Source organism: Cetorhinus maximus, chromosome X (genome assembly GCF_964194155.1).
Source record: "Cetorhinus maximus chromosome X, sCetMax3.hap1.1, whole genome shotgun sequence".
Lineage (NCBI taxonomy): Eukaryota > Metazoa > Chordata > Chondrichthyes > Lamniformes > Cetorhinidae > Cetorhinus > Cetorhinus maximus.
In genome coordinates this window covers 9,780,006-9,804,658 of record NC_135917.1, presented here as the reverse complement: position 1 = coordinate 9,804,658, position 24,653 = coordinate 9,780,006, and the positions used below count along the sequence as shown (strand labels likewise).

Here is a 24,653-nt window from a genome sequence, read left to right as displayed (position 1 = left end):
TTGACAAAGACTACTTTCAGCGCTGATAGCAAAGGAAATTGATCATCTTTCTTTTCCTATTTTTCTATGGGTGTTCCTGCTAATTCATCTTGGGAACAAGCTATGAAGATGATAGTTAATGACATCCAGATACAGACATTCATACATAAATAATTCCACTCACGGTGCATTCTCTATAGCAACGCCTCCACCAGAGTCCACTTGCCAACCAATCAGCACACTCTTCACATACAGTATAAATTGTTGTTTTCTCCCATCTATTGGTATTCTTGCGAGTGTCCTGATGAGTGCAAGACAAAAAGCTTCGACATGTCTCTTTTTTCAGAAATACTCGATGCTTTAAGAACTGCCACATAAAAGGGCAATGGCAGCGTCAGATCCTCTGGTTAGAAACTTAAAGCTCCAAATTTCCCAGCACATGCTAGCAGTGAGAAACCTTGGCCACCACCATGCACCCCAGAAAATAATGGGCACATGAAACCACTGAAGTGTACAAAATTCTTTCAGGGCCCGACATGGTGGATGCAAGAAGGATGTTTCCCCTGGTTGGGGAGTCTAGAACCAGGGGACACAGCCTTAGAATAAGAGGTAGTCTAGACTGAGATGAGGAGGAATTTCTTCACTCAGAGGCTGGTGAAACTTTGGAATTCTCTATCCCAGAGGACTGTGGAAGCTCAATCATTGAGCATGTTCAAGACTGAAATCGATAGATTTCTAGATACCAATGACCTCAAGGGATAGTGGGGATAGTGTGGGAAGATGGCATTGAGATAGAAGATCAGCCATGATCTAGTTACATGGCAGAGTAGGCATGAGGGGCTGAATGGCCTACATCTGCTCCTATGTTCCTAAACTGTGAGCAACGTACCTGCAATTTCTCAATATGCAATGTTGGCAATCATGTACTCTGGGGTTCAAGTCCTACTCCAGGACTTGAGCACAATAAATAATGCAGGCTAACATTCCAGTACAGTACTGAGTGTTGTACTGCTGGAGGTGCTGTCTTTTAGACAAGATGTTCAACCGAGATGCCCTCTCAGATGGATGCAAAAGATCCCATGGCATTATTTCAAAGAAGAGCAGGGGAGTTATCCCAGTGCCTTGGCCAATATTTATCCCTCAATCAACATCACTAAAACAGTTTATCTGCTCATTATCACAATGTTTGTGGGATCTTGCTGTGCACAAATTGGCTGCTATATTTCTTACAAAAGTGGCTGCACTTCAAAAGTACTTCATTGGCTCTAAAGCTCTTTGGGACATGCTGTAGTCACTAGAGGCATTACATAACCCAAGTCCTTTCTTTTTCGAAAAATGAATAGCAATTCTTCTGTGCTGTTGTCAGATCTTGGCATCTCTCTTAACTTGTGGAGTTTTATTTTTAAAGTGAACATACTGCCGAATGAGCAGAATGAGATAAAACAAGCTTTCAATGTACACAGGGTGTGAAAGAGAGAAAGGAAGTTGTGAGCGTATCGAAGAGCTGCATGGACCTGGCAGATCAATGATAAAAGGATTTTGAAGCAACATCTCATCACCTCCCTTTTCATTTGTCTCAGTCTCCAGCTGCGTGACCATGGTACCATAGTTTGCTTACAGGAATCCACGTGAGGTATGCTAGAAATTCTTAATGCATTTCCAATGTTTCAACCACATGCAGCTAGTCTCAGTAATGATGACCATGACAACCATCATCGGCTGCTGTAAAAACCCATCTGGTTCACTAATGCCCCTTTAGGGGAGGAAATAAGACCATAAGACATAGGAGCAGAAATTAGACCATTCGGCCCATCGAGTCTGCTCCGCCATTCAATCATGGCTGATAAGCTTCTCAACCCCATTCTCCTGCCTTCTCCCCGTAACCTTTGATCCCCTTACCAATCAAGAACCTATCTATCTGGGTCTTAAATACACAAAGAAATCTGCCATCCTTACCTCGTCTGGCCTACATGTGACTCCAGACCCACAGCAATGTGGGTGACTATAAACCGCCCATTGAAGTGGCCTAATGATCCACTCGGTTCTCCCAAACCGGTAACAGCAATTCAAGAAAACAGCCCAGTATCACCTCAAGACCAACTAGAGATGGGCAATAAATGGTGGCCTTGCCAGCGATGACCACATCTGAGAATTAATAAATTACAAGAAGAGAATCTTGATGTCTCTGAAACTTAGTTGGTTACTGCAGGAAGAGGTTTGGTCACAAAGGAGGGAGTGTAGCTTTACATGTACAGGATATCATACAACTTGCATTTATATAGCGCCTTTAATGTAGCAAAGTGTCCAAGGCGCTCTAAAAAAGCATTATCAAACAACATTTGGCACCGAGTTACACAAGGAAACACGAGGACAGATGATCAGAAGTTTGGTCAATGAGATAGGTTTTAAGGGGCATCTGAAAAGAGCAGAGAAAGATAGTGAAGTGGAGATGTTTAGGAAGTGAATACCAGAGCTTAGGGCCCTAGGCAACTGATAGCATGGCCACCAATGTTGGAGCGATGGAAATCAGGGATGCTCAAGAGGCCAGAGGTGGAGGAGCGCAGAGTTCGCAGGGGGTTACAAAGCTGGGGGAGATTAGATTGATAGGGAGGGGTGAGGTTATGGTTTAAAAACAAGGAGGAGTTGTAGTTTTATGTGCAAAGGATATGTAATTGCAATTAGAGGAGAACAAGTAGTTGCTGTTCAGTCTGAGAAAGTGACCTTAAAAAAAAATCTATTTGACTGGGTATAAAAATTTGTACAGCAGTTAGCAATTTAGACCAAATGAATAGATTGGAAGCCGACTTAAATAAATTGGGAAATGGGCCAACCTCTAGTTTAAAATATTGCTGTTTAACCCAAATAAGGTCTGCACAGTATCACGCAGCCATGCAGCTTAGCAGGAACATTGGAATAAACTACTTGTGACGTAAGTCCTTCAATGCGTCCAGGTGTCCGCTCGTAGATTTGGAGTGGGGGAACTCTGGGCATGTATCCATCATGCAGGGGTGTATATCAAGGTTTACAGACTGAGAGACAGCGAGACAAGAACACAAGAAGTAGGAGCAGTAGACCATATGGCCTGTCGAGCCTAATTGCTGACAACGCATTTGAAGCATATAAAGTGGCTAAAGGGAAAGCAAAGGGGTTTTAGCACAAATTGCTCACTGAGTATAACACAATGGGTCTGGTACCTAGGCCATACAAGGCTTTGATACGTTCACACTTGAAGATTTGCATCCAACTTTGATCTCACATAGTGAAGAATACCAAGGCTGCAAAGAAAGTGCAGAGGAGGGCAACCAGGCTGATACTAAACTTTATGAGTCCTTAGTTATGATGATGATATGCTTCAAGGGTTGGGACCATTTACTTCAGAGCAAAGTGGACTTAGAGGGGACATGATTGAGCTTCTTAAAACGATGAGGGAATTGGATACATTCCAGATGGATAGGTTAGTTGAGATGAATAGGGATGATAGGACCAGAGGGCAGCATGAAAATGACTCTTTTCACAGAATTCGTTGCCCTCTGGAACACTAACAAAACATGGGCTGGGATTTTCCTGCCCTGCCAGCAGAGGGCATCGTTGCGGGCAGGGCAGGAAAATTTGGAGAGCGGCCAAAAATCTTTTGGTCACTCTCCAAGTTTTCCCGTCCCGCCCGCAACCTTGCCCGCTGATGGCAGGGTCAGAAAATCCCACCCATGGAGTCACTACAGTCTCTCAAAAGGGAACTGACAGTCCCAGAGAGAATGAAACATTTCTAGTTACGTAAAGTAAGCTGGGCTGGATTTTTGTTCTGGGGTCAGGACTTCAAAGTCGGGTTAATTTCCGGGTCCTGACCTGGCGGCGCTTTTGAACCAACTGGCCAATCAGTGGGCAGGATGCATGGTTGCTGTCCAATTGAGGACATAAGGGGCCTCCCGAGAGTGGAGACATTGGTTGCCCCATCGGAGGAGGGAGCTGAAGTGAATAGGAGAAAGAGAGAGAGAGACAGAGAGTGAACCACTGAACCCTAAAACAATAGCATGCATGAAAAAGCTTTAAACAATCGTTCATTCATAAAGTTTGCTTTTACTACAGCCTTATAAAACTGTCAATCATCCAGACCTTTAAGGTATCCATAGGAGAAACTGCAAGCATTTGAAACCTCTTGTGTAAATAAACATTGTGCAATTGACAGAATAGATCAGGGAGAAAGAGCTGTCAATCAAGAAATGTTTTCCTTGGGGTGCAGCTGTTTCAACAGAGTAATGGATGTCTGGGCTCTCAACTAATAATGCATAATGGAGACATGGACCACGAGTGCTTGAAAAGCTGACCCGACTCCACGAAAATTGCAGAGGGCTAGGAAATGCTTATCCCCACAATGAAGCTGGCCAGTTCAGGAGCGCAGGGTGCAGGCTTGCAACCCTCACCAGCACACACCTTTATCCTGTGCTGGTGAAAATTGGGGGAGCCAGGAATGGGCCACCATTTTTAAAGGTCTCCCTGACTCCGTGAAAATCGAGCCCAAATTTTATCCCGACCATAGATGTTAGGCTGCTATTTTTGAGGGGGAACGCCTCCACAGGGTAATCTGTGGCTGCAGATGTGACCATATCAGTCCCAGCCATGGTGGGGAGGGGTGGGGGGGGGGGGGGGTTGGGATTTAAAACTGTTATCTGGAGCACTGCCCCCACCTGCAGTCTGGAGGCCATCTACATCCCTGTGCTGGGATTTGGCTTCAGCAGACATTGGTGGTGGTTCTGAGGATGTTTACTAGATTGATACCTGGAATGAGTGGGTTGCCTTATGAGGAAAGGTTGGACAGACTGGGCTTGTTTCCACTGGAGTTTAGAAGAGTGAGGGGTAACTTTATTGAAGTATATAAGATCCTGAATGGTCTCAACAAGGTAGACGTGGAAAGGATGTTTCCTCTTGAGGGTGAGTCCAAAACTAGGGGGCACTGTTTTAAAGTTAGGGGTCACCCTTTTAGGACAGAGATGAGGAGAATTTTTTTCTGAGGGCTGTGCGACTGTAGATCTCTCTGTCTCAGAAGGTGGTGGAGGCAGGGTCACTGAATATTTTTAAGGCAGAGGTAGATAGATTCTTGTTAGGCAAAGGAATCAAAGGTTATTGGGGTTAGATGGGAATTCGAGACACAAACAGATCAGCCATGATCTTATTGAATGGTGGAGCAGGCTCGAGGGACTGGCTGAATGTTATGTTCTCACCTGCTGACTGGGTAACTCCAGTTGAGATCTGGACCGGAAAGAGTTGGGTTGCCTTTCAGTTAAACTCCTGCTCCTTTCCAAAGCTCCCTTACCTTTCTCTTTCCTCTCTCTTCGTTCGGCTCTCTTCCTCCCTCCTGGCCTTTCCTTTTCCCTCTCTGCTACTCTGTCAGAGGGCCAGTTCTCAGAAAGCGTTGCGCTTTTGGATAAAACAGTCTGAACCTCTCAGGTGGATTTGAAAGATCCCATGGCACTATGTTCAAGAAGAGCAGGGGAGTTCTCCCTGGTGTCCTGGCCAATATTTATCCCTCAACCAACATCACAAAATCAAATGATCTGACCATTATCACATTACTGTTCTGGGAGCTTGCTGTGTGCAAATTGGCTGCCATGTTTCCTAACTGTGACTACACTTCATTGGCTGTAAAGCGCTTTGGGATGTCCTTAGGTCGTGAAAGGCACTATAGAAATGCAAGTTCTGCCTTTCTTTACTGGCATAGATGAATATCACCACCTTAAAGTTTTACTACCCTGGTGAATGTAGCTTTGATGCCAGAGCGATTTGCCATGAAAAATACGGGGAGAACTCTCATATCCTGAAACAGTAAAAGATCATCTGGATCAAACAGGCTCTTATACTACACCAAAAAGGGTAAAGGAACCCAATTTCAAAAGATTCTCCATCCTTGAACTACTGCAATGCTAACATTTAGCTACCTCAAGGTTTGTACAATACCCGAACTTCACTCTCAGTTCATGACGTCACTTGTCTTTTGCCATTCCTTTTCCGTCTTTATCACTTATTTATCTTTTTGCAGCTGAAGAACCAAGTGCCCGTTGTTCTGAACTTCTGCCAGAAGAGGGAGGTGTTGCGTTGTGACTTGCAATGCAACTTCCCACTGGCTGTGGCCTCAAAGGAGGGGTAGCGCCAGAAAAATCAGCCCTTCACTGTCATTTACGTCTAGATTGTATTGTAGCGTCTCTCCATAATCACTTGCAACAACTATATTAACAGTTAATAAAGTGGCTCACTGATACCACTTGAGTCTCAATCCGCTGTGGTGGGCAGAAGTAACTTTGATCTTAAATACCATAGGATACGTGGAACTCCCTCCCTAAACCTCTGTATCTTTCTCTCTCCTCCTATAAGATGCTCCTTAAAACCCTTCTCCTTGACCAAGCTTTTGTTCGTCTGTCCTAAAATGTGCTAATGTGGCTCAGTGTCAGATTTTGTAAAGCAGTTTGGATCACTGTTCTATGTTAAAGGCGCTATATAAACGCAGGCTGTTGTTGATGCTAGGTCTGAGTGGAGAGCGGGCATGTAAAGGAAAATGTGTTGAAATGAGAAGCACTCAGTAACTTTACAGACATGGTGAATGAGTTCCAACAGCAGTTGGGGCTAAAAACTGGGTACATAACACTGGGGACACGTTTACTGCAGCAAATTCTGTCGAGACACCACAGCTATCCAGGGTGAAACCTCTGACATTCAGGCTGCCCAGTTGTGCTGTGCTTCTAGCGTGAAGGAATCTTTTGGTTCAAACATCTGAAAAATAAGCTTCCCAAATTCAACATTTGGACATATGAAACGGCTTAAAATCACACGAGTCATACAACCCTACTTTTTCTCCTCAAAAGATATCTCAGGTTAAATGCTCATTTGGTTGATTCCAAATCATTCTCCTTGATCCGTTTAAAGAACGGAGGGACAGTGGTATTATCACTGGACTAATATTCCAGAGACCCAGGGTAATGCTCTGGGTGCCCGGGTTCGAATCCCACCACGGCAGATGGTGGAATTTAATTCAATAAAAATCTGGAATTAAAAGTCTAACCTTTCAGTTAAGTCAAAGCTGCACCAATCCTTGTGGGCCTTGGACTAAAAGGTAGTACTGTATATCTGCAACCCTCCTGGTCTCTATGACACAGCGCCACACTGCCCGTACAGTGACCTACTTCATGAATCAGTTTAATTAAAAGATGACCATGAAACTATCATTGATTGTTGTAAAAACCCATCTGGTTCACTAATGTCCTTCAGGGAAGGAAATCTGCCATCCTTACCTGGTCTGGCCTACATGTGACTCCAGATCCACAGCAATGAGGTTGACTCTTAAAAATGCCCTCTGAATGAGGACAATTAGGGATGGGCAATAAATGCTGGCCTAGCCAGCAATGCCCATGTCCTATAAATATAAAAAAAAATTGACCTGTTTTCTAGGTCAGACTATAACATTTTGGCTCCCTCAGCTTCTCACATGGTGAGTGAATCAAAATGGTCTGAATTAGGAGGATAGGCTATGTCTGGGAAATAAAAGAGTGTTCCAGATATGACCTTTTCTCATTGACAAGTGGACTGTTGTGGATTGTGCTTTTACCAAATATTGCAGCATCCCTAATCAGAGTCCCCAAAACCTGCATCCTTGCTCCCTCCTGTGCACAGGTTAGTGCGCTCAGGTTTAACAATTAGCGAGCACATATTCCCACCACTAAGTTGAGAAGGGGTGAAGGACACTTTTGTTTTTCTTTAATGACAGTAAGCCCTACTTCAGGTTTCCCTTCAGCTGTATTTGGGTGAGTCGGTCTTACAGTGGGGGCATGACCCTTTGCCAAGGTTGAATAAGCCTTGAATAATCATGGACATCTAGAGCATCAAAGTGCCAGGCATGGTCAAAGCTGCACCAATCCTTGCGGGCCTTGGACTAAAAGGCAGTACTGTATATCTGCAACCCTCCTGGTCTCTATGACACAGCGCCACACTGCCCGTACAGTGACCAGTGAATCAGTGAGGTAAACATGTCAGTTTATCAACCACATCAATCTCCTTCATCTCATTTACTCTCAAGCTCTGTTTACAAGTTAATCTCTTTAAATGAAGATTCCTAGTCATTGTTTAGTGCATTGCATGCATGCTCTGGGCCCTTGCTACATTGTGGAAGGACCTTACAATATGATTTACCCTCGTTTCCAAGTTACGGCATTATAACCTCTGCCTGATTTGAACTACTCAGTAAAATCTCCTCTGGTGTACTGTAGGGTGATTATTTGGGCAACTTGTTTTTCATGTCAAAGAGCATTGGAAAATAAAATGGCTTCCAGGTTAAAGGGGTTATCGTTGTCAAACCGAGGGCTTGTTAGTAGCTTCTAGAAGGAGGTGGTGAGCTTTTATGAGCACTTTAGCTACATTCTTGTCAAAGCTTTGCACCACATCTCTAACAATGCATTACCTTGAAAATGTTAGGGACCGGGTCAGATTGACCTTCCTCCTTTCTAAAGGAGCTATCAAGCTGTTATGTAAGCACAAAAGGTCTTACATGAGTATCTTTGCTTTGGTGCTGCATAGTTGGAGACCAATTGTTAATGCTACTTTGCCACGAGATATGATGGTCCCAGGAACGGCAAGTCTAGCTTTTGGTCACTAGGCACACTGGAGAATCTTTCAAGTTTCCACTAAAAATGCAAAAACATAGATCACAACAATTAGACCACACAGAGCAGAATTTATAATAATTATTAAGAATAATATGTACAGTATTGCTTTGTGGCTGAAAGCCTCAACTTTGGCATAGTTTTTAAAAATACAGTTTTTCAAAAAAAAGGAAAATGGAATGCATTGAACAGGTTATTTTTTTTACAATTACAAAAGCATACAGATAACTACAGGAATGTAGAGTTTGGAACAGAATGGAATGGTTAAAATACAAACTAAATACTTCGTACGTAATACATACCAGAAAGTCAAAATAAAATGGCAACCTTGTGGATTTGTACAAGGAATGTATGAATTATTTGAAGTCTATTTTCCCTTAAGTCCACAGCTTACTTTTTAAATAATGACCACTGATGGGCAGACTTACTCAAATTTAAAAAAATATACATATTTATTCTGAGTCTACACTCAGCCTTTATTATTATGTCACTGTTCCCCACATCTCCCCCATCTTTGTATCAGATGTTCTCCTGGGTGATGTCACAAGCTAAACAAGTAATGTAAAGACATTCAATGCATGACATCGCTGGAACATTCCGTGAATACACGGGGGGAAAGCAGCATGAATTGAAAAATAAAACGTGACACAGATCCAGAGTTCGAAACTTTTCAACAGTGTCATTTTAAAAAGTTTGCTGTTAGGGTTATTTTATTGGAAAATGGAAGGCCAATGAATTAGCTTGAAACAATAACACACACCTTGCTTTAAATAATTTTGTAGTCTTTGGACAGCAACGTTTAAAAACATAATTTAAAAAAAATCCAATAAATAAAACTGTTCTTGCACCGGGTTTGGGACACTGTAATCAGTGAACCGGCTGTTAATACATCGATACCCCACCTTGAGATTCAACCTCTACCTCAGGAACCTACTCAGTAATAATTGAGAGATTTGGTGTCACTGGTGTACACTTAAGTCATTCTGAAGATCATAATTATTCAGTTGCTCAATGGGATTTGTTGCCATGATGAATCAGCCTGGCAACGCCTGTAATTAGGTTGGCTAAATTTAAAGACAGTGCAATGGTCATGTCCATTAAATACGAGGTTTGGGGCTATTTGGGGGTGCGAGCAAAGCTCTGTAATATGGCAAACACAAAGGGCTCGTGAAAGGCCAGAAAATGAGTGAGATAGATACACACACTCACAGATATATGCGCGAGTTGGATTTTGGCTACTGAGGCAGGTAGCTCAATTCGGGAAATCTCCCGGCTTACTGGACCTACCTCAATAAAAAGTGCCCCAGGATGTGTGGTTTTTGCTCTTGGGCTGGGGGGCAGGTGCGGGAGACAAGTCAGGCCCACCGACTCTAGACGCAGAGCGCATGAGACCACGGGGACAGACGTGTTGAGGTGGACTGGTTAGAAGGCCCACCTCATTCTCAGGGAATTCATCCCAGTTGTTTTAGTAGTTAAGCCATCTAGCCCTCACACACCCTCACCCGCAGCCCCCCCCCTCCCCTCCCCCATGGTCCCTCATGACCTCCATAGCCAGTCACCCAGCATCCACCATGGGCGGACCTCAGGAGGCATGTAGAGATGAAAAAGAAAAAAATGTTAACAATCTAATACTGCTCTCACTCCTATACATTTGATAGTGTAAAAAAACTCCCATTCATAAAATTAATGCAAAGCTTTTAAATCTCAAGTGGTATATCTCTTATAAAAAAGGAGCTTCTATTCCGTATCCACATCAAGGGCAGATAATCCTTTAATAGCCTTTTTAAGCGGCCAAACCGTGAACTCGGAACACTCTGTTGAGGTTTAAGCTTTTGAAACTCAGCCAAGCATTCACAATGACGTAACAACAGCCCTTAGGGCCCTTAGGGAAATGTCAACAAAGAGCTCTATTGAAACTGCAGAACCAGATGCTATGCTTTTTCTCCAACCTACACCTGTCAAACAACGCAGTCTAGCAGAGGTTTTTTTTTAAAACTCTCATTGGGCTGCAGCTTTTTGTTTTAAAAAGAGCAGGGCATTTAAAACAAACTTAAGGTCATGAGAGTTATACAGACCTTATGCATCTTTCAAGAGCGTTTACATCTACTATGTCAATTTGTGACACCCACCTTGTGGGTTAAGGCCCTTGGGACCAGCCAAAATGGGGTATGTTTGAACTCATCATCGAATTAAAATGACCCTGAGTTCAGGCTTCCTGTCTGTGAGAATCCCACCCCGCCCGCTTTCCCCCAGCAGCAAAAATTCAGAAATAGGTGCGGGACATCTGCTTCCAGGTCCTGCCACCATTTTCAAACGTCCTTCGCTAAAATTCGGCCTAAAGAATCCGAGAGAGAGCGAGGGGGAGCCCGAGCCCGAGGGCGGGAGCAGGAGAGCGAGTCATATAAACAGACATGATAGAAAGAGACACAGAGAGGGAGGCTGAACATGGCCAAGGGAGAAAGCCAAAAGTCTGTTCACTTTTAAGGTACCCAAACAAGTATCAGGCCTTGATATGGTCAGACTCAAATATGTATTATTTAGATAAAGCTGCAACCTTTCACTAGCACAAATCCAAATGCCCATTTTAGTAAAGTACATTTCGGGGGCCTGGACTGAACCTGCAACTCTGTCCATATTGTATTATTGCTCACACAGAAGAGATGTTAAACCCAAACAGTACTCAGGGAAAGAGCATTATAGAGGACATCACATCAAATAAAATGCAGTGTCATACTAACATCTTCAGTAGTATCACATACAGCAGGGGAACAGTTATCTGGTGTGGGTTTCTGCAGGGCTGCTGTGTTTTGTTAACTTGTAGCAGTCACGGATACTTGGAGGTGTTTTAAACAAAGGTAATGAAGCAATGAATGAAGTTGAATTTGGACAAGGTACAGCATAGGCCTCAGTTAGACTATTGTGCAGTTCTGGGCACCTCGTTAGAGGAAAGATATTAGAGCCTTTGGGAAGGGAACAGTGAAGAATCATTAGAATGATAACAGGACAGCACCTTCCAAACCAGTGACCTTTGCCACCTAGATGGAACATCACCACCTGCAAATCTCCCCTTAAAGTCACACACCATCCTGACTTGGAAATATATCACCATTCAGTTCCTTCAAAGTCCTGAACTCCCTCCCTAACAGCACTGTGGGTGTACCTACACCAGATTGTTCAAGGCGGCGGCTCACCACCACCTTCCCAAGGGCAATTAGGGATGGGCAATAAATGCTGGCCTTGCCAGCGACACCCACACCCCATGAATGAATAAATAAAAAAGGAATCAGATGCAAGAGCTAAGGATGACTGCTTGATAACTTGGGGCTTTTTTAAACATTGGAACAGAGAAAATTAAGGAGAGGATCTGACAGAGGCTTCCAAAATCATGAAAGGTTCTGACAGGATAGAGTGAAAGACTGTTTCTACTGATGCTGGATCAGTAAAAATAAGAGCCATAGACTATGGGCTATCATGGAAAAAATGAAGTCAAAATTTGTCCACAAGTTATTAGAAGGTGTAATGTTTTACCAGAAGTGACTGTTGAAGCAGAGACTGTAGCATCTGAAGAGGAATTAGGTAAGATTTGGGACAGATTAAAAAGATTAAAGGATATGTGGAAAGAGGAGAGAAATAGGATCAGTGTAGATGGATCCAGTTAAGAAGGTAGCACTGGGAAAGAAGGGATAGGCTGAATGGCCTCCTTTGTGCTGCAGCTGATTAAGAGTGGAAAAGAAAACCTAAGAAAAACTAAAAACTAAGCATTGAAACCACAAATTGGATTAGGGTGCAAGGCTGACTTTTTTTTAAAAACACAATTGCTGCATTTTCTCTCCTATTCTGCAAAATAACCTCAGACGCCTGAGCAGTAAATTGTATCTGAAATGCCTTATAGTGACATGTAAACCTTTGAATCTTGGCCTTCAATTCAAGACTGTAAACCTTTTTGAGATGGGAAGTATCCTATTCCCCAAATTGATAGCTTCCAGGAGTTTTCCTTAAAGTCACTGGTATTGGAACTTCAACTTTACATTGTAAAGCACAAGTTTGGTACTGCCTGATACAATTAGAAACTGCCAGTTTTTGAAAAAACAAGATTGCTTTATGCTTGCATTTAGACTTTATGGATGCGTATTCTGGTAACCATTGATACCAGCTGGTGGGGATAACCCCAATGAACAGAGTTTGGTTTCAACAACTGCACCCAGTCAGTGAGTTTTTGTTCTTCCACTTGAGCCTTTGTTCCCCACCCAGCCCCCTTACCACCAACTCATACTGAGGTAAAGGTTCCACAGACACCAGCCACTCTCTGGTAGCCCAACCCAGTGAGCCGAAGCAGCAAGAGCCCACTCGACAACCAAGCGAGAGAGATGCTCCTTACTGCCGAGTTGACTGGATGGAGGTTAGAAGCCAGCCCAGCTCAGGTCAACAAACTCAGCATGGTTCTTTGCTGGCGCTGTCACCAGCGGTCGGAGTGAAGGAGTAGTTTGAGGTGGTGAATTAATGGTTTGACCCAAGAGCTGTATCAGAATATTTAAGGATATTGGGCTTAAGTGCAAATGTTCCTATAGTGTACTGTATACATGAAATAAAACTAGTGACAGATCAGAGGACTTAACTGCAAACCTTAACATTGCATGGGAGTATGATGGGCTGTGCTAATAGGATAGGCAATTCTCTAGACTGCATTCAGTTCTGCTACTTCCAACGGGAGATACTGTGCCGAGGAAGACCAAAAACATGGAATACGCGTCAATAATGACTGAATTGGAACAGAATACCGATTTCTAATTGGATGTCTCCTTCTCAATTTCCTGGACTTGGATTAGGTCAAGATTGGATTCATCGGGCCATGTTTTTGCATCAGATCAGCTTGAAGACACCCTGCAGAAGGTTAGTGAGGCTATTCTAAAATCAGACCCCACACACAATAAAAAAAAAGTGAAGAGATTTGATTTAAGGGAAGGAAAGTTTGTCCTTACACCTGTTTATTCTTGAATAATCTGGGAGAGAAAAATACTGAAAAAGCTGCAAGTCTAATGGGATGGTATTTTTGTTCTGATTTCCAAGTAAATCAAGACAGTTAGCATTACTCAGAGGCCTAAACACCTGGAAATGCTCAGAAAGAATTCTAAATGGGTTTGAATTCAATGTAAGGGAAAGATAACGCTCTGATGATGAAGTCAGCGGCCATTTTACTTTGGCAATAATGGATTCCAAAGTTTCTTTGGAATCACCACAGGTCAAATTCACTGTACAAAACATAGGAGTAATAATGGAAAAATACCTTAAATTAATTAAGTCTATAAGAACAGAAAGAAAACTCCATGGTTAATGTGTCCATGTAATACAGCCGCAACAAGGCATTCAAATTTCACGGGCCGTCCAAGCTTGATGAGACCAGCCAACACTTTTCTCAGTAGAATAGAGAAGACTTGAAGAGGTGTGCTTCCTCCTAACCTTCATAGTTTTGAGCTTTGATGGAGGGCTGGCATCTCAAACGCATAGTTGGATAATTTCACTTGTAAAGTGGTGAGCAGGTTACGTGGATTGGTTTTAAAAAAAATGTACTTTCCCCTCAAGGACAAAATAAAGGGGAGTGTGTTCTCTCTCGTGTTTTCTCTCCACACAATGCCATTTCGTGCACACCCGCCTGTAGTGGATTAAGAAGATACATGTGCAGGAAGTTTGCCATTTCAGGGAGTCATTGGGAGCCAAAGAAAAAAAAAGTTCATCCCGAGATGCTCCTCAATGGAACAGTTTCAATAACACTGTCGTTTTGGTCACAGTTACCCTCCCCTCCCCCCAACTCTTTTCTTCAGAGGTGTTTCCACCCATGTCGCATCACCGCATCTGCGCGTCGGTACGGTTGACTTCTAAGATCTGTGGGAGACAGAAACAAAAGAGAAAGGTAGAGGCAGTTGGTACCAACAACTTCACTCTGCCAGTTGGGCAACAAGAGACAATCAAGCAACAAGGCAAAGCAGTGCTGCAGGGAAGCAACTCTGAAACAATAGTAAGCCATCGAGTTACATACAATTAAAATGATGGCAAGTAATTGGTATCTTTGTGCGTATGCATGCACACACATTTATCCAGCTAACAGGTAGAGGTGTTGGGAAATGGATGCTTGTTTTCAAATGGGCTCAAAATCAGCCACAGTTGATGTATAGTACAAACTGGGTGCGATATAAGACTCCCCCTTATGGTGCACTTAAATGGTTCCATTACCCACACTCTTTCCTTCTGCCTTCAGAGTTTAGATGGTCAAAGACTCACCATTAACAAAGAGTTGGCACCACCAGTTCTTTCTGACTCCCCTCTTCGGTCAGAGTGCAATGGTGCCACAGCCCAGCTGCCTGCCCCCGACTGTGCAAGCTTCCTTCCAACCAGAGGACAGCTGGGCAACTCAAATTTACTTGGCGTTTGGGCCACCTCTATCCCTTTGCCCTGTTGCTGACTGTTCCACAGTCCGCCACCATCCCCCACCTTCTTCACCCGGGAGGGAAGGAGGGGATGGCACAGGTAGCTGATGTGCCTTGAAAATTGAGCTGACAGTTCATGTGAGCTTGGACTAGCCATTTTATTTGGACCCCTCTATCTACTTGGGCAGGAGCGAGCAAGATGCACAATACATCACAAAACCAACAAGGGACAGAAGGGGAGCCTCCAGGAGCCCATTGGGGAGATGGTGGTGTAGTGGTAATGTCATTGGACTAGTAATCCAGAGGCCCAGGCTAATGCTCTGGGGACATGGGTTCACATTCAAGTAATAAAAATCTGGAATTGAAAACGAGTCTCAGTAATGGTGACCATGAAACGATCATTGATCGTTGTAAAAACCCATCTGGTTCACTAATGTCCTTTAGGGAAGGAAATCTGCCGTCCTTGCCCGGTCTGGCCTACATGTGACGTCAGACCCACAGCAATGTGGTTGACTCTTAACTGCCCTCTGAAATGGCTGAGCAGTTCGAGGGCAATTAGGGATGGTCAACAAAATGCTGGCCCTGCCAGCAACACCCACATCCCACGATAGAATATTAAAAAAAAGTTCATTACAAAAAATTAAGATATGGACTGAAAGGCAAAAGGTACAAGGGCAATTCTATTTTTCTTTTCTTACTATAAAGATTAGGTTTGTACAGGAATGGGTTTGCTTTGTGCAGAGGTGGTGGCCATCTGGCCCATCTCGCCTCTTGTGCCATTCAATGACCTTATGGCTGACTTCCACCCCAGCTCCTTCTACCCACCTGGGCTCCATACCCCTTAATACACCACATGGACTGCAGCGGTTCAAGAAAGCAGCTCACCACCAACTTCTCAAGGGCAATTAGGGATGGGCAATAAATGCTGGCCTAGCCAGCGACACCCACATCCCATGAAAGAATAACCCCACTGATTGCAGATTTACAGGAAGTTTCCCCCCACCTCACCTTGTCACATTAAGCCCCATGACTAGGCTTTTTTTTAAAAAAACAATTCAGGTACAAAGTTCTGCTTTCATGTCTGACTGCAAAATCATAGAATCATTGAATGTCTACAGGACAGAAGGAGGCCATTCACCCCATTGTGTCTGTGCCGGCCCTCTGAAGAAGCAATTCACCTAGCGCCACTTCCCGCCTTCTCCCTGAAAATTCTTCCTTTTCAGATAATAATCCAATTCCCTCTTGAATACCTCGATTGACCCTGCCTCCACCAGGTTCTCGGGCAGTGCATTCCAGATCCTAACCACTCGCTGCGTGGTAAAGTTTTTCCTCCTGTCACCTTTGCTTCTTTTGCTAATTGCCTTAAATCTGTGCCCTCTGGCATAGGCCTATGAAAGCAAGGAGCTTCAGAGATGCCTGGCACCATAGGGCCAATTTTCTTGTTTGAGTCCGAACTTGGTATTTGCTTAGTAATTGCATCTGGTTGCCATATAATTCGAAGGTTGAGCAAGATTCATTTAACAAAATATGAAAAAAGTCATATATTAGCAATACTTGTATATTAGGTGGCCGAGATTGTAAACTGAAAGCATTCTAAAGCCTTTCCCTTTGCCCTTGCCCTCAAGGACTCTTACTTGATGCTCGGTTTGCATGAGCATTTAACTTAGAGCTACAGATGTAGATGGCTGGAGCTGCCAAGCTTGCGAGCACACTAGTTTCGTTACCGCTGTGCGTTCAACAAACTCTTACCCGCGTCGGAGAATTTGGAAAATTATGGATCATACTCTTCCCTTTAGCTAAAGAAATGAAGAAAATGAAGATGAATGAATGATAATGAAAGAGGAGAAACACATTTGTAAGAAGGATGGGGTTGTGAAGTCGCCAGTTTTACCTGTTGCTAGAACTCTAGCCAAAGTAATGGCACAGGAGAAAGAAGCCAACTACAAACCTTTCAAAAATATTAGAATTTGCTTTTTTGCGGCGAGCCTTTTCCATTTGAAATGCTAAGACGTCACTGAGGCGACACAGACATGTGCAAGGAGAGCAGCAAAGGATGGTGAAAATGAACATGGAAAAGAATGAATGGAAGAGCTTTGGAAAAATATGAAGCAGCCAGACAAAGAAATAACATAACTACCTTGGCTAAAATAAATGGAACACTTGCCTTGCAGCTTTCTGCCATCGCACTGTCCTAAAAGTAGTCAAAAGGCCACCTACCCACTCAGCAACTCCCCACCCGCCCACCAACTTGCTTCCACGTTGGGGGTACCTTGCACTGGTGCCTGGACAAACTGGTTTACTGACAAATTTTGGCTGCCCCCATGTTCTCCCATTGACAGTGAGGAGCCAGCTTGTGGAATATTTTGGGAGATGCACAGAAAGGTCATGGATCCAGAATTTAACGAAGAAAACGCTCTCAAGGTTTAACTCAAATCAAACGTGTAAAATTATCATTTCCTTTTAGCAAACAATAGAGGCACAGAATGAAGAAACGGAATTATATAAACCTGTCACAGCTGTAGACTGTAGAGGGCACAAACATTAACAATTGGATTCTTCATACAATGATGTTTCACAGAAGAACCAGGACCCACGTTTAGCAGTTCGGGCTGTGAAGGGCACACTCTTCAACACTGCAGAAAGAAGATTGTGCAATAGAGAGATGGGGGGAGATGGTAAGAGAGTGTGATGGGGAAAGATGGCAAGAGAGAGAGAGAGAGAAAGAGATGGGGGAAAATGGCAAGAGAGAGAGAGAGATGAGGGAGATGGCGAGAGAGAGAGATGGGGGAGATGGCAAGAGAGAGAGAGATGGGGGGGAGAGAGAGAGAGATGGGGGGAGAGAGAGAGATGGGGAAGATGGCGAGAGAGAGATGGGGGAGATGGCAAGAGAGAGAGAGATGAGGGAGATGGTGAGAGAGAGATGGGGGAGATGGCGAGAGAGAGATGGGGGAGATGGCAAGAGAGAGAGAGATGAGGGAGATGGTGAGAGAGAGATGGGGGAGATGGCGAGAGAGAGATGGGGGAGATGGTGAGAGAGAGAGAGATGGGGGAGATGGCGAGAGAGAGAGAGATGGGGGGAGATGGCGAGAGAGAGGGAGATGGGGGGAGATGGCGAGAGAGAGGGAGATGAGGGGAGATGGCGAGAGAGAGAGAGATGGGGGGAGATGGCGAGAGAGAGAGAGATGGGGGGAGATGGCGAGAGAAAGAGAGATGGGGGAGATGGCGAGAGAAAGAGAGATGGGGGGAGATGGCGAGAGAAAGAGAGATGGGGGGAGATGGCGAGAGAAAGAGAGATGGGGGGAGATGGTGAGAGAGAGATGGGGGGTAAGGCGAGAGAGAGATGGGGGGAATGGCGAGAGAAAGAGAGATGGGGGAGATGGCGAGAGAGAGAGAGATGGGGGAGATGGTGAGAGAGAGGGAGATGGGGGGAGATGGCGAGAGAGAGAGATGGGGGGAGATGGCGAGAGAGAGAGAGAGAGAGAGAGAGAGAGAGAGAGAGAGAGAGAGAGAGAGATGGGGGGGGGATGGCGAGAGAGAGAGATGGGGGGAGATGGCGAGAGAGAGAGATGGGGGGAGATGGCGAGAGAGAGAGAGATGGGGGAGATGGCGAGAGAGAGAGAGATGTGGGGAGATGGCGAGAGAGAGAGATGGGGGGAGATGGCGAGAGAGAGAGATGGGGGGAGATGGCGAGAGAGAGATGGAGGAGATGGCGAGAGAGAGAGAGAGAGATGGGGGGAGATGGCGTGAGAAAGATGGTGGGAGATGGCGAGAGAGAGAGATGGGGGAGATGGCGAGAGAGAGAGAGATGGGGGAGATGGCGAGAGAGAGAGAGATGGGGAGATGGCGAGAGAGAGAGATGGGGGAGATGGCGAGAGAGAGAGATGGGGGGAGATGGCGAGAGAGAGAGAGATGGGGGGAGATGGCGAGAGAGAGGGAGATGAGGGGAGATGGCGAGAGAGAGAGAGATGGGGGGAGATGGCGAGAGAGAGAGAGATGGGGGGAGATGGCGAGAGAAAGAGAGATGGGGGGAGATGGCGAGAGAAAGAGAGATGGGGGGAGATGGCGAGAGAAAGAGAGATGGGGGGAGATGGCGAGAGAGAGATGAGGGGAAAGGCGAGAGAGAGATGGGGGGAATGGCGAGAGAAAGAGAGATGGGGGAGATGGCGAGAGAGAGAGAGATGGGGGAGATGGTGAGAGAGAGGGAGATGGGGGGAGATGGCGAGAGAGAGAGATGGGGGGAGATGGCGAGAGAGAGAGAGAGAGAGAGAGAGAGAGAGAGAGAGAGATGGGGGGGGGATGGCGAGAGAGAGAGATGGGGGGAGATGGCGAGAGAGAGAGATGGGGGGAGATGGCGAGAGAGAGAGAGATGGGGGAGATGGCAAGAGAGAGAGAGATGGGGGGAGATGGCGAGAGAGAGAGATGGGGGGAGATGGCGAGAGAGAGATGGAGGAGATGGCGAGAGAGAGAGAGAGAGATGGGGGGAGATGGCGTGAGAAAGATGGTGGGAGATGGCGAGAGAGAGAGATGGGGGAGATGGCGAGAGAGAGAGAGATGGGGGAGATGGCGAGAGAGAGAGAGATGGGGGAGATGGCGAGAGAGAGAGAGATGGGGGAGATGGCGAGAGAGAGAGAGATGGGGAGATGGCGAGAGAGAGAGATGGGGAGATGGCGAGAGAGAGAGATGGGGGGAGATGGCGAGAGAGAGAGAGATGGGGGGAGATGGCGAGAGAGAGGGAGATGAGGGGAGATGGCGAGAGAGAGAGAGATGGGGGGAGATGGCGAGAGAGAGAGAGATGGGGGGAGATGGCGAGAGAAAGAGAGATGGGGGGAGATGGCGAGAGAAAGAGAGATGGGGGGAGATGGCGAGAGAAAGAGAGATGGGGGGAGATGGCGAGAGAGAGATGGGGGGAATGGCGAGAGAAAGAGAAATGGGGGAGATGGCGAGAGAGAGAGAGATGGGGGAGATGGTGAGAGAGAGAGAGAGATGGGGGGAGATGGCGAGAGAGAGAGATGGGGGGATATGGCGAGAGAGAGAGATGGGGAGATATGGCGAGAAAGAGAGATGGGGGAGATGGCGAGAGAGAGAGATGGGGGAGATGGCGAGAGAGAGAGAGAGAGAGAGAGAGAGAGAGATGGGGGGGATGGCGAGAGAGAGAGATGGGGGGAGATGGCGAGAGAGAGAGATGGGGGGAGATGGCGAGAGAGAGAGAGATGGGGGAGATGGCGAGAGAGAGAGAGATGGGGGAGATGGCGAGAGAGAGAGAGATGGGGGGAGATGGCGAGAGAGAGAGATGGGGGGAGATGGCGAGAGAGAGAGATGGGGGGAGATGGCGAGAGAGAGAGAGATGGGGGAGATGGCGAGAGAGAGAGAGATGGGGGAGATGGCGAGAGAGAGAGAGATGGGGGGAGATGGCGAGAGAGAGAGATGGGGGGAGATGGCGAGAGAGAGAGATGGAGGAGATGGCGAGAGAGAGAGAGATGGGGGAGATGGCGAGAGAGAGAGAGATGGGGAGATGGCGAGAGAGAGAGATGGGGGAGATGGCGAGAGAGAGAGATGGGGGGAGATGGCGAGAGAGAGAGATGGGGGAGATGGTGAGAGAGAGATGGGGGAGATGGCGAGAGAGAGATGGGGGAGATGGCGAGAGAGAGATGGTGGGACATGGCGAGAGAGAGAGAGATGGGGGAGATGGCGAGAGAGAGAGATGGGGGAGATGGCAAAAGAGAAAGAAATGGTGGGAGATGGCGAGAGGGGGAGATGGAGAGAGAGAGATGGAGGGAGAGATGGAGCGGGAGAAAGAGAGAGAGATAGCGGCAGAGGGTGGGGGGAGGGGAAAAAAAAAGAAAAAGAAACCACATCAAATCATACAATAGAGAGGAGCCTCAAAATGCTCACAATGCAAAAAGCAACACATGCAATCGAAGGTGAAAACTTCAGTCAGCACCTCTACAACAGTCCATTATTTCATGGACCACTGCATGTAGAATATGTAACAGGCCTAGAACAGTCTCACTTCCTGGCAATAAATAGCCCACAATGTTACACTAAAGGAATCCATTGTTGATTCCAAGGGATATCTTGCTGGAGGGCCATTCGAAGGAATTCACCATCACAGGACGAGAGAGGAGGAGGATTCAAAGCTGACTTTATCTGAGAAAACTAGCTGGGCTTGCACAGAGAAACAACAAGTCTTCTCCAGCCATGAATGAAGGGGAATCTAGGTTGCAAACAACAGATCTAAAACAATTGCTTTCTTCTTGGTGAAACTCTCATTCGTGCCTTTGCTATCTCGAGACATGATTATTCCAATACTCTCCTAGATGACCTCTCACCTTGCACCCTCAACTTGAGCTTATCCAAACCTCTGCTGCCCGTATCCTAACTCCCATTTACCATTATAGCTCGTGTTCCACCAACACCTCGATCTTAATACTCCCATCCTGGTTTTGAAATCCCTCCATGGCCTCACCCCTCCCTATCTCTGTAATCTCCTCCAGCCACACAACCCCCCCAAGATCTCTGTTCTCCTCCAAATCTGGCCTCTTGGGTATCCCAGAGTTTAATTGCTGCCCCATTGATAGTTGGGCCTTCAGCTGCCTGGACTCTAAGTTCTAGGACTACCCCCTGAAACCTCTCCACTTCTCCACCCATTTTTCTCTCCTCCTTCAAGATGCTCCTTAAGACCTACCTCTTTGGCCAAGCTTTTGGTCACCTGTCCTAATATCTCCTCATGTGACTTGGGGTCAAATTTTATCTGATAATGCTCCTGCAAAGCACTTCTGAGTGATTTTAGGACATTAAAGGTGCTATATAAATGCAAGTTGTTATTGTGGCTGTTACTAAAAATTTAGAATCAAATATTTGTTTCACAAAAATCATCTTTGTTGCACAGTTGAATTGCAGCACTTCGGTATAACAAGATGGCTGCTGGTGAACTAGTCTTGTAATGCAATATAGACCATGAGTGTGTGGCTCCTGTGAAGCTGGACAACTGTATTCACTTCATAGGCATGAGCAGTCAGTCATAATCAAGGGGCAACACTGCAGGTGAAGGTAGAAAATGATTTGGAAATTTTCAGTAATACAAAAGCAAAATACTGCAGATCCTGGAAATCTGAAAACAGAAAATGCTAGAAATACTCAGCAGGTCAGGCCACATCTGTGGAGAGAGAAACAGTTAATGTTTCAGGTCAATGAGCCTTGGCTTGAAAGGTCATCGACCTGAAGCGTTAACTCTGTATCTCTCTCCATAGATGCAGCAGGACCTACCGAGTATTTCCAGCATTTTCTGTTTTCCTTGTATATTTTCTGTGTCTAGCCACTTCGGGCATTCATCGAATCGGGAGTGGACTGGACTGTACCATTTAACCAGGTGCCCCTTATAACATGACAAGAGGATCCGTTGATCAAATAAAATAGAACTTAAAGGATCTACAGCCCGCCCCCACCCCCCCCTTCACCAACCGATTGCCCACTTTGAAAGGATCAAGCACCAACACCAGGCAGTTAGCAGAGCCAGTATGGGAAAAAAAATTCAACAAGAAATGCAGACACCTCGGATGCAACAAGGATTATTCTTGCAGTCAGGACAGAAAGAGAAATTAATCTTCCAATTCTGGAGTTTGCCCCAGAATTCAAACCCTCGAGACACAGTTTAGGGGGGGGAGTGGCGGATGGTGCTTCTCGGAGTTTCAGTAGAGAATACTTCAAGGATCAGCTCAACCGATGGCAACTTTGATCTCTCGTCTTTGCGACACTAATTAGCCAGAATGGAGCAACGTCTCTTGGTTTGAAGTGCAAAGTGACAGTGAGCAGAAAAAGCTTGCAAGGCACGAGCACAATTTGGCAGAAGAGCAGAAACCGGGATTAATGGACTGGAGGTGGCTTTCACATACCCCAAACCTAATTGCATTCAATTTATTTCATCACTACAAAAAAACATTTAAAACTAGGGGTGAATCCTGGCACCCACACCATGTGTGCATTGTGCCACTAATATTTAAGCATAACATCAATAAAGGCTTGGCCACAAGGTCAAACAGTTAAACGAGGCAACTGGTTTGAGCAAAACCAAGAGGAAATCCCACCCAAACAGATCTGTTAATCTTGGCACTCAAGTGATGTAACTAGGTCAAGCTTTGCAGTGAGAAAATTAAGGGCAGTGGCCTGAATGCTCAAGGAAAGATCCTAACAGCACAGCAACTCGCTGGAAGAGGCGCTACCAAAACGTGCTGCCCGTCATATTTTACCTACGCTTAAGGAACCTGAAAAAAATACTAACATACAGGCAACTTTTATTTGAAAGAGATCATCTGAATTATCAATGAGGGCCTCAGGCTCGAGGGCACTTAAAACGACTAACCCACCAAATCTGGCCCAGGCCGTACTGCTGCCCTTTACCTGTGATAATGTCTTCAATGGTCCCATCTTTCCCTTCATACACCGGTCGGTGATCTTTGACCTGCCGCCTCCGTAACTCGGCGATGAGCTCCTGCTGTTGCCGCTTGTTCCGGTGACAGGGAGACTGCGAAAACAAAACCACCTTTTGCTGAGGAGGAGGGACTGAAGGAGCAATCAGCTTCTTTCATTATTTTGCAGGCTAATGCCCAAACAGCAATATATGTCTAAAGTTGATCATGGTACCAATTTTTAAGAAATGAAAGCTGGTGCGTGAAAACTAAAGAAATAGTTGACTGTGATCACTTCGAAGTAGCAGAGCATCTAAATTTGCTTAAAGCTAAATTTGTAGTCTCTTCAAAGCAAAGCAGTTACTACAATTTTTTTAATATATTCACTTATGGATGCGAGCTTCGCTGGCTGGGTCAGCATTTATTGCCCATCCCTAACTGCCCTTGAGAAGGTGGTGGTGAGCTGCCTTCTTGAACCGCTGCAGTCCATGTGGTTAGGTACACCCACAGTGTTGTTAGGGAGGGAGTTCCAGGATTTTGACCCAGCAACAGTGGAGGAACGGTGATATAGTTCCAAGTCAGGATGGTGAGTGACTTGGAGGGGAACTTCCAGGTGGTGGTGTTCTCATGTATCTGCTGCCCTTGTCCTTCTAGATGGTAGAGGTTGTGGGTTTGGAAGGTGTTGTCGAAGGAGCCTTGGTGAGTTGCTGCAGTGCATCTTGTAGCTGGTACACACTGCTGCCACTCTGGTGGTGGAGTGAGTTGATGTTGAAGGCAGTGGATGGGGTGCCAATCATGCAGACTGCTTTGCCCTGGATGGTGTCGAGCTTCTTGAGTGTTGTTGGAGCATCCAGGCAAGTGGGGAGTATTCTATCACACTCCTGACTTGTGCCTTGTAGATGGTGGACAGGCTTTGGGGAGTCAGGTGGTGAGTTACTCGCTGCAGGATTCCCAGCCTCTGACCTGCTCTTGTAGCCACAGTATTTATATGGCTGGTCTGGCTCAGTTTCTGGTCAATGATAACCCCCAGGATGCAGAAAGTGGGGGATTCAGTGATGGTAATGCCATTGAATGTCATGGGGAGATGGTTGGATTCTCTCTTGTTGGAGATGGTCATTGCCTGGCACTTATGTGGCGCGAATGTTACTTGCCACTTATCAGCCCAAGCCAGAATATTGTCCAGCTCTTGCTGCGTATGGGCACGG

At 45.7% G+C, this 24,653-nt stretch overlaps 1 protein-coding gene across 5 annotated transcripts in view; it reads right to left on the bottom strand.

Moving 5' to 3' along the window:
* Positions 1–13,676: 13,676 nt before the first annotated feature.
* The window catches only part of fmnl3 (formin-like 3), a 170,684-nt gene continuing 159,707 nt past the window's right edge, over positions 13,677–24,653 (bottom strand). For 2 of the 5 annotated variants that reach the window (XM_078534534.1, XM_078534537.1), the window contains 3 exons: positions 23,441–23,564; positions 17,551–17,676; positions 14,381–14,501 (listed from right to left, as the gene is read on the bottom strand). In XM_078534534.1, coding sequence (XP_078390660.1) covers positions 17,585–17,676; positions 23,441–23,564 — 216 coding nt within the window. In that variant the 3' untranslated portion in view covers positions 14,381–14,501; positions 17,551–17,584. Of the gene's footprint in view, positions 14,502–16,792; positions 16,840–17,550; positions 17,677–23,440; positions 23,565–24,653 lie in introns of all 5 variants that reach the window. The other 3 variants (XR_013574129.1, XM_078534535.1, XM_078534536.1) reach the window with 3 other exon arrangements.